Source organism: Balaenoptera physalus (assembly GCF_965194825.1).
Source record: "Balaenoptera physalus genome assembly, chromosome: 12".
Taxonomy (NCBI): Eukaryota; Metazoa; Chordata; class Mammalia; order Artiodactyla; family Balaenopteridae; genus Balaenoptera; species Balaenoptera physalus.
The window spans coordinates 77,908,288-77,921,510 of record NC_138897.1 but is presented as its reverse complement, the minus strand read 5'-3'; the positions used below and the strand labels follow the sequence as shown (position 1 = coordinate 77,921,510).

Genomic DNA, 13,223 nt, shown 5'->3' with positions numbered 1-13,223 from the left:
AAAATAGGAAACAAACAAAATAATAGGACACTCATGTACTCACCTACAAGATTAAACAGATGTTAATATTTTGCCATGTTTGTTTCGTATCTCCCATTTTTGAAAACAGTAAAGCATAACAGATGTAGCTACAATACCATTCTCCTTTCCATCTTTTCTCCTTCCCCAGAGGTAATTGTCTCCTCAAAGTTGGTATGTATCATGTTTGTACTTTATTACATGTGTATGTACCTATAACGTAGACTATTATTTTGTATGTTTTAAACTTTTATATAAATGATATTTATTCTTATACCAAAGGACAGTTACATTGCTTCTGCGTTTTTCACTGTTTCCAGCAGTGCTGCCATGAATACCCTTGTGCAAAATATGGGAGCGTTTCTCTCCACAGACCATCGAGAAGTGGTATTGCTGAGGGGTGGGCAACTTCAGTTCCAGTTGTTTCCAAATTGCTCTCAAAAGGAATCGTAGCAGGATACTCTCCTGTGCGTAGTTTTTATGAGTTCCTCTTTCCAAACATGTTTGCCAGCACTTGTACTTAGACTTCTAAATTCTTGGCAGTTTTAATAGGTGTCAAATATTACCTTATCGTTTTAATTTGCAGTTCCCTGATTACCAGTGAGATGGAGTACTTTACATACATCTGTTGGCTTTTCAGGCTTCCTTCCCTGTAGATCCCTGTTCATATCATTTGCCCCTTATTCTATTAAGTTGTTTGTTGATTTTGTCAGGTATATATTTTACGTATATATACATACATACATATATATATGTATATACACACACACACACACATAGATATAAAATATTCTCCCAATCTGCAACTTGTTTTTTCACTTTACTTGTGTTTTTTGAGAACAACCCACACTGCTGAATTTGCATTGCTTTTTCCCCCCCTCCTTTCTTGAGGGGAGTTTGCATCAATATTTATAAGTCACATAGGCCTAAGTTTCTCTTCCTTACACTGTCCTTCATATCAAGGTGGTACATTCCTTATGTAGTGAGTTCAGCAGTGCACCTTTATTTTTTATTCTCTGGGAACACTGGTTTGAGATGATTTCTTCCTTGAATGTTTGGGAAAACTCATCTGTAAAACCATCTGGGCCTATTATTTTTGGTATTTACTGATTGATTTTGGGTGGGCAGTGATGTGTGGAGTTACAGTACTGGTTCTTTTTTTATTATTATTATTTTTACCTTTGGCTGCGTTGGGTCTTCATTGCTGCACACGGGCTTTCTCTAGTTGTGGCGAGCGGGGGCTACTCTTCGTTGTGGTGCACAGGCTTCTCATTGCGGTGGCTTCTCTTGTTGCAGAGCATGGACTCTAGGTGCGCGGGCTTTAGTAGTTGCAGCGTGTGGGCTTCAGTAGTTGTGGCTTGCGGGCTCTAGAGTGCAGGCTCAGTAGTTGTGGCACATGGGCTTAGTTGCTCCGTGGCATGTGGGACCTTCCCGGACCAGGGCTTGAACCCGTGTCCCCTGCATTGGCAGGCGGATTCTTAACCACTGCACCACCAGGGAAGCCCACGGTACTGGTTCTTTTATGGTTCTGGGTCTCTTTAGGTTTTCTGTTATATTGAAGAAGTTTTGATACATCACACATTTTCTAGGAGCTTGCTTATTTCATCTGGAATTTTAAGATTTGTTTTAGCTATATCCCACAAGTTTTGACATGGCATGTATTTACTGACCAATTTTAACCTTTTTCTATTGGCTATTCTGATTTTCTATGTGAATTATTTAGTAAATTAAAATTTTTTCGGGGACTTCCCTGGTGGTGCAGTGGTTAAGAATCCGCCTGCCAATGCAGGGGACACGGGTTCGAGCCCTGGTCCGGGAAGATCCCACATGCCGTGGAGCAACTAAGCCCGTGAGCCACAGCTACTGAGCCTGTGCTGTAGAGCCTGCGAGCCGCAACTACTGAGCCCGCATGCCACAACTGCTGAAGCCTGTGCACCGAGAGCCCGTGCTCTGCAACAAGAAAAGCCACCGCAACGAAGAAGCCCCTGCTCGCTGCAACTAGAGAAAGCCTGCGCTCAGCAATGAAGACCCAATGCAGCCAAAAATAAATAAATAAACTTATTTTTTAAAAAAAAAGAAAGGAGAAGAAGAAGCCTGATACCGTTTATGTTCCTGGTACAGTAGGCTGGGTAGGAGTGATGTCAAGGACTTGGATAGGTTGGCAAACATTTTTTAAAAAAAACAAACTTTTCAGATGCATTGGAGATTTTTGGCTTATATTTTTCTGTTAATTTTTAATTGTATTGCGTTCTACTCAGAACATGCTCTGTACAGTATTGATTCCTTGGTAGTTTCTGAGATTTGCTTTGTGGTATCCTAATTGGTGATTTTTTAAAAAAAAGTTTATTAGTGTGCTTGGAAACAAAAAAAATGTGTGTTTTAAAATGTTGGCTACAAGTTGTAAATATCCATTAGATCAAGCTTGTTACTTTTGTTAAAGCCGTTTATATTCATACTGATTTTTGTCTGTTTGATCTCTTAAATCTTTATTAGAATCTCTTAAGATTATGGTTTTGTCATTTTCTCCTTGTACTTCTGTCAATTTCTGCTTTAATTATTTTGAAGCTTATGTAGTTAGATGAGTTAAAGTCCATAGTGACTGTAGCTTTTCTCTGAATTGTTTCTTTAAATGTTAAAATGTAATCTTAAATAATGCATTTCACCTTAAAATCTATTTGTTCTAGTATAAGCACCTGGTACATATTTTTATATCCCTTCCCCTCCTTTAGTTGCCTTTTTGTATTATTATTTTGTAAATGTGTCTTATAGCTGGTTTTAATCTGATCTGAAACACCTCGTCTTTTAGCGGGTGAGTTTAAGTCATTTATATTTACTGCGGTTTGTGATTTATGGTTGGTTTTATTTCCACCATCTTATTTTGTGCTTTCTAGTTTTCATGCTTTTTCTTGCCTTTTTTTCTTTTTATTTCCTCTTTCTCTTATATTCAATGAGTTTTTAAAATTCCACTAATCTTCCTCCCACTCCATACACTTTTTGGAAGTTATATATTCTCTTTTAGTGTTTACCCTTAATTTTAACATACTTACATGACTTAAAGTCTAAAACTAGTCAAATTTTCTGCCTTTTTCTAGGGAAGGGCCCTGAAACCTTTGAATTCTGATCATATCTTTCTTTTTTTTTAAAAATAAATTTATTTATTTATTTATGGCTGTGTTGGGTCTTCGTTTCTGTGTGAGGGCTTTCTCTAGTTGCGGCGAGCGGGGGCCACTCTTCATCGTGGTGCGCGGACCTCTCACTATCGCGGTCTCTCTTGTTGCGGAGCGCAGGCTCAGTAGTTGTGGCTCACGGGCCCAGTTGCTCCGCAGCATGCGGGATCTTCCCAGACCAGGGCTCGAACCCGTGTCCCCTGCATTGGCAGGCAGATTCTCAACCACTGCGCCACCAGGGAAGCCCCATATCTTTCTATCTTACATGTTATTGTTGTTTAGTGTTTTAGTTCTGCCTTGTCTTACCTGTACTCCAGTTAGTCATAATTACTACTGTTGTATACAGTCAATGCCTATTTACATTGACCACATTTACCAATTTTTTTGCTCACTGCTTGTTTTGGTATCCCAGTTCTTTCTTCTGGTTCACTTTCTTTTCCTGAAATAAGTCCTTGAACTTAGTTCTTTGAAATTAATTTTGAAATTCTTAGAGATAAGTCCAAGAACTTAATTCTTTGAATAAGAGTCTTTAAATGGTAAATTTTCTGTATCTTTTTGTTTAAAAATGTTGGGGTTTTTGTTTGTTTTTTTGGTCATCACTTTTGAATGATAGTTTATCTGGGTATAGAATGCACAGGTGGTTGTTTTTCTTCCCATTTCTGAGATAGTTTCTGATGTCTTTGTTTCTGTACTTGCTTTTGAGAAGTCTGCTCACAGTTAGTCTAGTTATTGTCTCTGTAGGTAATCTGTCTTTTCTCTATGGCTGCTTTTGTTTGAGATTTTATCTTTGTTTTAGGTGTTCTGAATTGCACTAGGATATTCTACTTGGGACCTGTGCCTCTTCAATCTGAAGACTTATGCCCTCAGTTAAACTTGGAAAATCCTCAGCCCTCACCTCTTCAGTTTTTTGTTTCTCTTGCATTCTCTCCTTCTGGAATGTCTGTTGCAATGTGTGTCAGGCCTCAACCTGGCCTTTGTGTCTCAGAATGTTTTAAATTACTAAATATCACACATTCAAGAGAGTAACTATATCTATAGTTTAAATAATAATAATAATACATAATAAAACAATAATAATATTAAAAAACAAAACACCTGTGAGTTCACCGCCAGCACCTTGAGTAGTAGACCATTACATGGGGTAGGAACTCCAGGGGAGGAGCACTCACAGGGGGAATTAGGTAAAACTACCTGGCTTGGGTGCTTAGTAGCAGTTCCTTCTTTAAGGAAGGATACGGTCAGGGATGTTGGTAGAATGGATTCCGGCAGTTGTTAAATTTTGGGTAACATTTTTTGAGCACTAGAGGTGCTGGGACAGTACCAAGTGCTTTACGTTGATTGTCTCAGTTAATTCTCACATCAGCTCTTGAGGAAAGAATTCTAGCGTTCTCGTTTTACAGGTGAGAAACTGAGGTCGCCAGATGCAGTAATTTGGCCAGAGCCTCAGGGGAGAAAATGGCAGCGCCACACCCCAGCCCTGGCAGCCTGGTCCCTGACCCTCACTGCTTCTTGACCTGTCAGTGACCCATGTGGCTTCTCATACAAGACCCAGGTTCTCTGTAATACTGTGTTTCCTCCTTGGCATTTTCTTTTATGAATTCCTGTTTTGGGTGATGCAATTCAGGAGACCAAAACTCTGGGTTGAATTAGTTTTGCAAGAGAAAGGGGGAGCGTGTGAAAAAACCCAGGCCTCAGGTCCGTAGGCTGGTGCACCTTCACACTTCAACTCAGAACTCACCTTTCTGCGCAGAAAACCTTCCCAAAGGCTGGAGTCCCCGCACAGCTGCTTGAATGTCCTCTTCTGTGTTCCTGCCACCTTGGGCCTGTCCTGGTGCTGCACGTCTTGTGCTGCGCTCTAACTGGAGCTTTAGGTGGACTCCACGCTCGGCCAGGACAGGGCGCCCTGCTCACCTCTGTGTCTCCAACACTCAGCTCAGTGTCTGGCCCAGAGTTCACGGATAACACACGCTTGTAACTCTTAATGATTGAGTAAGTTAACATGTTATACAGGAAGAACTAATAATAAGTGCCAGCTTTTTATTGAGTATTTACTGTATTCTGGGTACTCTAATTAATTTTTTACACACCTTATACAGATCGTTGTTATGCTAGGTTATGATTTACCTCATTTCTCATTTACTCTTCACGGTAATCCTGGGAGGTAAGTATTACTGTTACTCATTTTACAGATGACGAGCTGAAGCTTAGAGATATTACCTGTCTGAGATCACACACTGTTTAACCAAGAGAGCCTGGACTTGAATCCATATCTGTCTGACTCTGGAGCCTGTGGTCTTTGTGCTTTAGCACACTGCTTCTCTGGAGATTTCCACAGTCAAGTCAAAGTGGAGAAATCCAAATTTACTGATCTTGAAAATTTTCCAAGAAGCCTGCCCCCGTGTTGTGACAGCTGGCCATAACAGGAGAGTAGCATCAACCAAAAAATAGGTTCACTTTTGCATTGTGGTGATTACTTTCTGTTCACCTGCGTTTAGCATATGTAGAAGAACGTCAGCAAGGACTGGCATTAACCTTTTTAAAAGGAAGCAGCTTTTGTACAGCTGTTGTTGTAATAGCATTTGTCTTGGTTAACACCAGACAAAATTGGTCCGATAAGCCAGATTGGCTTGTTAGGTTCAAGTGTGTAACATGAGCACGTTGTGACGGTTGCTATGACCAACATTAGAAGTTGTGTTCTTAATGAGATGTGGATCTGGGTAATGGCTGAGAGCTAAGGTGGTTACTTAGACGGCCCGGCTGGCGTTTCTGTTGATGGAATAGACCTAGACATTGAAACGTACTATGTCCTTCGGCCCCTGAGCAGTGGTTAAAGCTTTTCTTTTTATATTACCTTCACTTTGCTTGCTCACTGGAAGTGCCATCCACTTCCAGAACTGTTAATTTGTATATTCAAGGGCATTAGCTTATCATATTAAAGGTTATATTTTACATTTTGAATAATACCAGGTTTGGTTTTTTTTTTAAACAGTAAAAACACACCTATAATTTACAATAGGCTATTGTTAGAATTGTATTGTGGTAAAAAGACTCTTGTATTCTCTTTTGCTGTGTCTATTAATGCCGTTGATTAAATAAAATCTCTGTGGTTCTGGAAATGTAGATCCTTAATTTGATGGAGTATCCTTGGTAGTAACTGTTTCTAGAAATGCAAGTTGACATTTCTTAACAGTTGACGTTGGCTGATATGAACGTCATAATTTGTAGATTCTTGAGAGTTTGGGGTAGAAGTAATAAAGGAGAAGTGGGTCTGACAAAACATACAAACTCTGTGGCATTGATGTTACATAATAGGTCTGTTTCTCTCTCCTTTCAGACTGGTCGAATTGACAAATCCTACCCCACAGTGTGTGGTCACACAGGACCGGTGCTGGACATAGACTGGTGCCCACATAATGATCAGGTCATTGCCAGCGGCTCAGAGGACTGCACGGTTATGGTAAGTTCCCTCGCTGTGGTGGGCACACAGGCCAGCGAGACTCACCTACTGCCTTCAAAGAATGTGTGTGTGGAGGCTTGAAATGCAGAAAATCATAGAGTTTTGATTGTCCATTGGACTATACAAGAATTTAACGACACTGAAGTTTAACTGCAGATAAGCCATTTTACAAGTTTATATCAAGGAGTTGTACTCTATTGTCTTTTTTCTTCTTTTGCTTGTGTGTGTGTGCATCCTTGTTGACAGCTGACACACATCTGCTTGATGGGAAGATTTTAGGGAAAGTAAAATGACTTTCAAATAATTCTGTGAATGTCATTGCACCACATGACCTCCCTCCCCTCTAAAAAAGGAGAGAAAAAATTGCTAGCATGAATTGCATATTACAGTGAAATACGATGCCAAAGGTTAGATAGATAGATGGGATATGAAACAGATATTGAAAGATAGTAAAGAGTTTTTGTAGGTACTTATTTCCAAGCTAATGTCTAGTGGACCCTGGTTAACGAAGTCCTTTTTATGCAGATGTACAAATAACCAACCTGAAAGATTGTTAAAGTAAGTTCTGTATGTTCCCCAGTTTAGATTCCAAACGTAGGTTATGTATGAAACCAGGCTTTGGAGTACTTGTGAATGTGAAGCTTCTTGTTCTTGATTATGTTCTTCTTAGCCTTCAAATGTAATTATGAGTTTGGATCCATTTTTAATCCTAGCCCAACATCTGCTGCAAAGACTGGGCAAGAGAGCAGACAGGGAGCCCTGAAGTCACGCCTGGAGTGGCGGCAGGTCGTCCCTCAGGCAGCCTCACACCTGGCAGGTGGAGAGCTGCGAGAACTGCACTTTGGTTATCCCCCTCTTGGTTTTCTGTGCACTGAACCAGACTTAGAAACATTGTTTGGAAGGCTTTGTTAATTACAGTTATTTTATATAAACAGAAATTAATTCCTGAACTGTGCCATTTAAACGTTTACCCATTTTTCCTCATGGACTTTTGGCTGAGGATAACTCCTCCTGTGATCTCATGATTTTGGCAGCCAAAGTGTATTAAAGAAATATGCTGCTATTAAAAGGAATTGTTCCATTTAACATGCCTTGCTAAATTGATCATTTCAATGGCTACAGACACATTTTGCTAAGGGAAAGGAACAGTATTTAGACCTGATGCCCAAATCTTAAACTAAGAGTCTTAACCTTTCTTGGAAAAGCGGGTTTGATCCATCCCTCCCCATCTCCAGCATTATTGGTCACATTGCCCTTTAAAAAAAAACCTTTGTATTATAAGACACTAAACAAACAGTTAAGTGAGTTCAATTAAGTGAAAAAGTGAATTGAGGGACTTCCCTGGTGGCACAGTGGTTGGGAATCTGCCTGCCAATGCAGGGGACACAGGTTTGATCCCTGGTCCAGGAAGATCCCACATGCCGCGGAGCAACTAAGCCCGTGTGCCACAACTACTGAAGCCCACGTGCCTGGAGCCCGTGCTCCGCAACAAGAGAAGCCACTGCAATGAGAAGCCCGCACACCACAACGAAGAGTAGCCCCCGCTCGCCACAACTAGAGAAAGCCCACACACAGCAACAAAGACCCAGCGCAGCCAAAATTAAATAAATTAAAAATAAATAAATTCATAAAAAAAAAAAGTGAACTGAGTTAGGAGATTTATTACTGAGTGAACACCCTGTGACTGCCACCCAGGTCAAGAAATGGAACTTTCCCAGGCTTCTCAGTCTCTTCCCTGTGCCCCATCCCAGTCCCCATCCACCCCTCCCTCTCCAAGTAACCAGTAAAACTCACTTCCTTGCCTTTCTTTGTGGTTTTAATCACTCAAGTGTGCATCTCTAGATGCTAGAGCTTAGTCTTCCAAGTTTTAAAAACTTGATATGCCTTTTAAGTCTTTCCTAATCTACAGGTTCCTCCTCCATCCTTTTCTTGTTGAAGAAGCCTGACCTTTGACCTGTTGCTTCCAGAAGTCCAGAGTTTGCTGACTGCACCCTCGTGGTCCCATTCAACCTGCTACTCCGTCTTTCAGATTCCCTGCGAGTTGGCGGCTGGATCCTAGAGCATGATTAGATTCAGATTCCATCCCTTTGACAAGCCTAGAGCTCGTGCTCTGGTCTCCCCTCAGGAGGCACGAGGTGTCAAGATGCCTGTTTTTTTGCTCTTTTTTGATTTGTGCAGTTATTGATGCCCAGCACCTAGGTCCAGCAGCTCATTAGGGCGTCTCAAAATGGTGATATGAAATGCTATGATTTTGTTTTCAGTTTTCAGCTGGTAAGATTTTTAAGGTGATGCTCTCTCTTATCTACTATTTAGTTACCCAGGAGTATAGTTCATATAGGAAAGCAGGGTAAATGCTTGATTCTTTCCTTTTATTTACCCAGTTTTCAAAATAATGAATTGGTTCTTTATCTTCCTCAGAAGGTGACCAATTAGTTTTTTGTTTGGAGGTTTTTTTCCCCCTTTCATTTCATTTTGAACTGAATGGATTTCGATCTATTACAATTCTTTTCTCAAAGCTCAGGGGATTCAGTCTATGTTAATGGGAACCTCTTCACAGTTCCTGAGTCCTTCTGAAGTGACCCTACTTGTTTCTGTTGCTTCCTTGCTCTCCGGTATGTCCAGGTGTCCCAGGCCCATCCCTGACCCCACACCTCAAATCTGCCACTTCTCTCAGAAGCTCTGGTTTGTTTTAATGGAAAATGGAGTTTCTAGATCACTCTCTGAGTGCTTAGGGATGCTCATTGTTACCGTAACGATCATTGTTTTTAAGACTTTGCAGTAAATTTGGCTAGAATATACATATATATTTAAAGATATAATACCTTGTGACTTCGTCTTAATCTTTCCAGTTCAAATTCAGGACTGTATAGTTTTTACCTAACTTCTTTAATAATACATCTCTGTCTCCTTTCTTTCACACCAAGAATCCTGGTTCTCAGGGGTTCGGGATGAATTAGAATATCCTAATCTATCTCATTTGCTTTTTCACAGTATACATACAATAGTCTCATACTAAAAATACTAAGAGTATCACCACCATTATGATTACTGAAAGCAGTTTTTTAAAAAAAAAGGCACTTGGATCATCTGAAGCTCCTTCTCTGGTAGATTCTAGACCCCAGTACTCTGGAAACCAACCAGAGAGGGCTCCCTTCCGGGACAGGGCCCCACCCTGAGGAGCAGTTCCAAGGGATGGAATCAAATAGGAAAGGCTCGTGGGAACTGTATTCTCTAAGTTCTTCTATACTGACAATAGCTTGTTGTGACCTTTATACTTAAAGGTGAATTTTTCTGGATATAAAATTCTTGGCTTGCAGTATTTCCTTGAGTATCTAAATATTTCATTTTCTTTTGGCATAAAGTGTTGCTGTAAAAAATCAGATGATCAGAAAAAATCTGATTTTCTTTTCCTTATAGAGTATATGTTCTTTTTGCCTAGATGGTCATAAGATTTTTTTTTCTTAAAATGTAGTAATTTTACTAGACTATTGTTGGTTATTCTGAGTTGGTATTTCTGTGTGTGATGTGCTCTTTCAATATATGGTTTCAGGTGTTTCGCACCCCCGATCCTCCACCACCACCCCACCCCCACCCCGCCCCTAAGTTTTCTTGACTTAGAGTCTTCAGTATTTGTTCTGTTCCTTTGCTTTGGTTTTTCCCTTCAGGGACTCCTGTTATCCAAATGCTTTATCTTATTTACCTATCTTCGATATTTGTCAGTTTCTCTCCAAACCTTTTTTCTCACTCATTTCTTTTAGGCTAAAATTTTTCTGCTTTTTACCTTTTATTTCTTTGGGGACATTATTTATGTTTATTTGCTCTTAGTTTCTTTGTTAGTCTTCGTTTCTAAAGTACTTTTCCTTTTATTTCTAATTTTTTTCTTGATTTCCGCCACCTTACTTTTGAGTTTTTCAAGTTCTGATTTATAATGTTTCCTGTCTTGTATTGTTTTCTTAATAATGTCTTTCGAAATGTGTGTGATAGTTTTTATCTTTCTTTGGAGCTGGTCTTGTTAGCATTCTTGTACTGTCTGCAGGGATGTATTCTCTTTTTTTCTCATAGTAATTTTGGAGCCTGGATTTTTTTTTTTTCCTCCCTCTCTTATTTTTATGTGAATTTAGTTTTCCTGAGCTTTCAGAAGCTGGCTTGGTTCATAAAGCTGTTCTAACTTCACAGAGCTCCCTCTTCTGTCCTTTTCAGGTAGTGTTCAGAAACATGGTGGCTTGCTGTCACATTTCCTGACCTGCTTTTTTTTGGTCTTTCTGATTCCTTTGTCCATCTTATTTCTGTCCTGCTCAGATTTGATTCCATTTCTTGGAATTTCCACTCAGTGTGGGCCTGTCTCAGAAGGGAGTCCTCTCTGGTTGGTTTCTAGGGTATTGAGGTTTAGATTTCTCCAGCCCCTTCATACCTTTTTCGTTTCAGGTCCCTGTTCTCACCTGCTGTTGGAGAAGGCAAAGCCCCTTCCCGTTTCCGTTGTGACCTCATATTGGCCTGCTCTTCTCAGATCTGTGGGGCACTGCATTGCTGCCCCGTGATTTTTTTCGCACAGAGGCTGACAACACACGGGTTGTGTGGCTGTTGGTGGTTTTCCTCCACACACTTGCATTTGGGTTATCACCTAGTTTTGTGTATATATTGTCCCTGTGTTTTTGTTTTGTTATCTGCCTCCTCTGTGTTTTTCTTGAGGGACTTGGGAAGATCCCAAAACTGTGCTGCCGCTGACACCACCATCGTCCCAGAATCCTCTGACGTTGCCCTTTTATTGGTATTGCCAGAGTGAACATTTTGTAAATTAAATAATGCTTTGGGATAAATCTTCCTCCTAGTTTTTTTTTCATTCCCTTGACTATGGTGCTGATATTTTAATCACTTAATGTCCCCCAAATCATTTGTTATTATTATTGGGGTAATTACAAAATGCTTTAACAACTCAGCAGTTGAAAAAAAAATTTAAAGAAGTATTTGATCTTCTACCCCACGTGCTTCTTTTTTTTTTTTTAATTTTTGAATTTTATTTTACTTATTTTTTATACAGCAGGTTCTTATTAGTTATCTATTTTATACATATTAGTGTATATATGTCAATCCCAATCTCCCAATTCATCCCACCACCACCCCCATCCCTGCCACTTTCCCCACTTGGTGTCCCTACATTTGTTCCCTACATCTGTGTCTCTATTTCTGCCCTGCAAACCAGTTCATCTGTACCATTTTTCTAGGTTCCACATATATGCGTTAATATACGATATTTGTTTTTCTCTTTCTGACTTACTTCACTCTGTATGACAGTCTCTAGGTCCATCCACGTCTCTACCAATGACCCAATTTTCTTCCTTTTTATCGCTGAGTAATATTCTATTGTATATACGTACCACATCTTCTTTATCCATTCATCTGTCGGTGGGCATTTAGGTTGATTCCATGTCCTGGCTATTGTAAATAGTGCTGCAATGAACATTGGGGTGCATGTGTATTTTTGAATTATGGTTTTCTCTGGGTATATGCCCAGGAGTGGGATTGCTGGGTCATATGGTAGTTCTATTTTTAGCTTTTTAAGGAACCTCCATACTGTTCTCCATAGTGGCTGTATCAATTTACATTCCCACCAACAGTGCAAGAGGGTTCCCTTTTCTCCAAACCCTCTCCAGCATTTGTTGTTTATAGATTTTCTGATGATGCCCATTCTAACTGGTGTGAGGTGATACCTCATTGTAGTTTTGATTTGCATTTCTCTAATAATTAGTGATGTTGAGCAGCTTTTCATGTGCTTCTTGGCCATCTGTATGTCTTCTTTGGAGAAATGTCTATTTAGGTCTTCTGCCCATTTTCTGATTGGGTTGTTTGTTTTTTTAAATATTGAGCTGCCTGAGCTGTTTATATATTTTGGAGATTAATTCTTTGTCTGTTGATTCGTTTGCAAATATTTTCACCCATTCTGAGGGTTGTCTTTTTGTCTTGTTTGTAGTTTACTTTGCTTTGCAAAAACTTTGAAGTTTCATTAGGTCCCATTTGTTTATTTTTGGTTTTATTTCCATTACTCTAGGAGGTGGATCAAAAAAGATCTTTCTGTGATTTATGTTAAAGAGTGTTCTTCCTATGTTTTCCTCTAAGAGTTTTATAGTGTCCAGTCTTACATTTAGGTCTCTAATCCATTTTGAGTTTATATTTGTGTATGGTGTTAGGGAGTGTCCTAATTTCATTCTTTTACATGTAGCTGTCCAGTTTTCCCAGCACCACTTATTGAAGAGACTGTCTTTTCTCCATGGTATATCCTTGCCTCCTTTGTCATAGATTAGTTGACCATAGGTGCATGGGCTTACCTCTGGGCTTTCTATCCTGTTCCATTGATCTGTATTTCTGTTTTTGTGCCCATACCATATTGTCTTGATTACTGTAGCTTTGTAGTATAGTCTGAAGTCAGGGAGTCTGATTCCTCCAGCTCCGTTTTTTTCCCTCAAGACTGCTTTGGCTATTCAGGGTCTTTTGTGTCTCCATACAAATTTTAAGATATTTTGTTCTAGTTCTGTAAAAAAAATGCCACTGGTAATTTGATAGGGATTGCATTGACTCTGTAGATT

The 13,223-nt window shown here is 39.7% G+C and overlaps 1 protein-coding gene across 4 annotated transcripts in view; it reads left to right on the top strand.

Annotated features, from left to right (window-relative positions):
• CORO1C (coronin 1C) overlaps positions 1-13,223 on the top strand; it is an 81,353-nt gene that overhangs the window by 44,162 nt on the left and 23,968 nt on the right. For all 4 annotated transcript variants that reach the window (XM_082417528.1, XM_082417529.1, XM_082417530.1 and 1 more), the window contains one exon: positions 6,520-6,642. In XM_082417528.1, the coding sequence (XP_082273654.1) occupies positions 6,520-6,642 (123 nt within the window). The remainder of the gene's footprint in view (positions 1-6,519; positions 6,643-13,223) is intronic.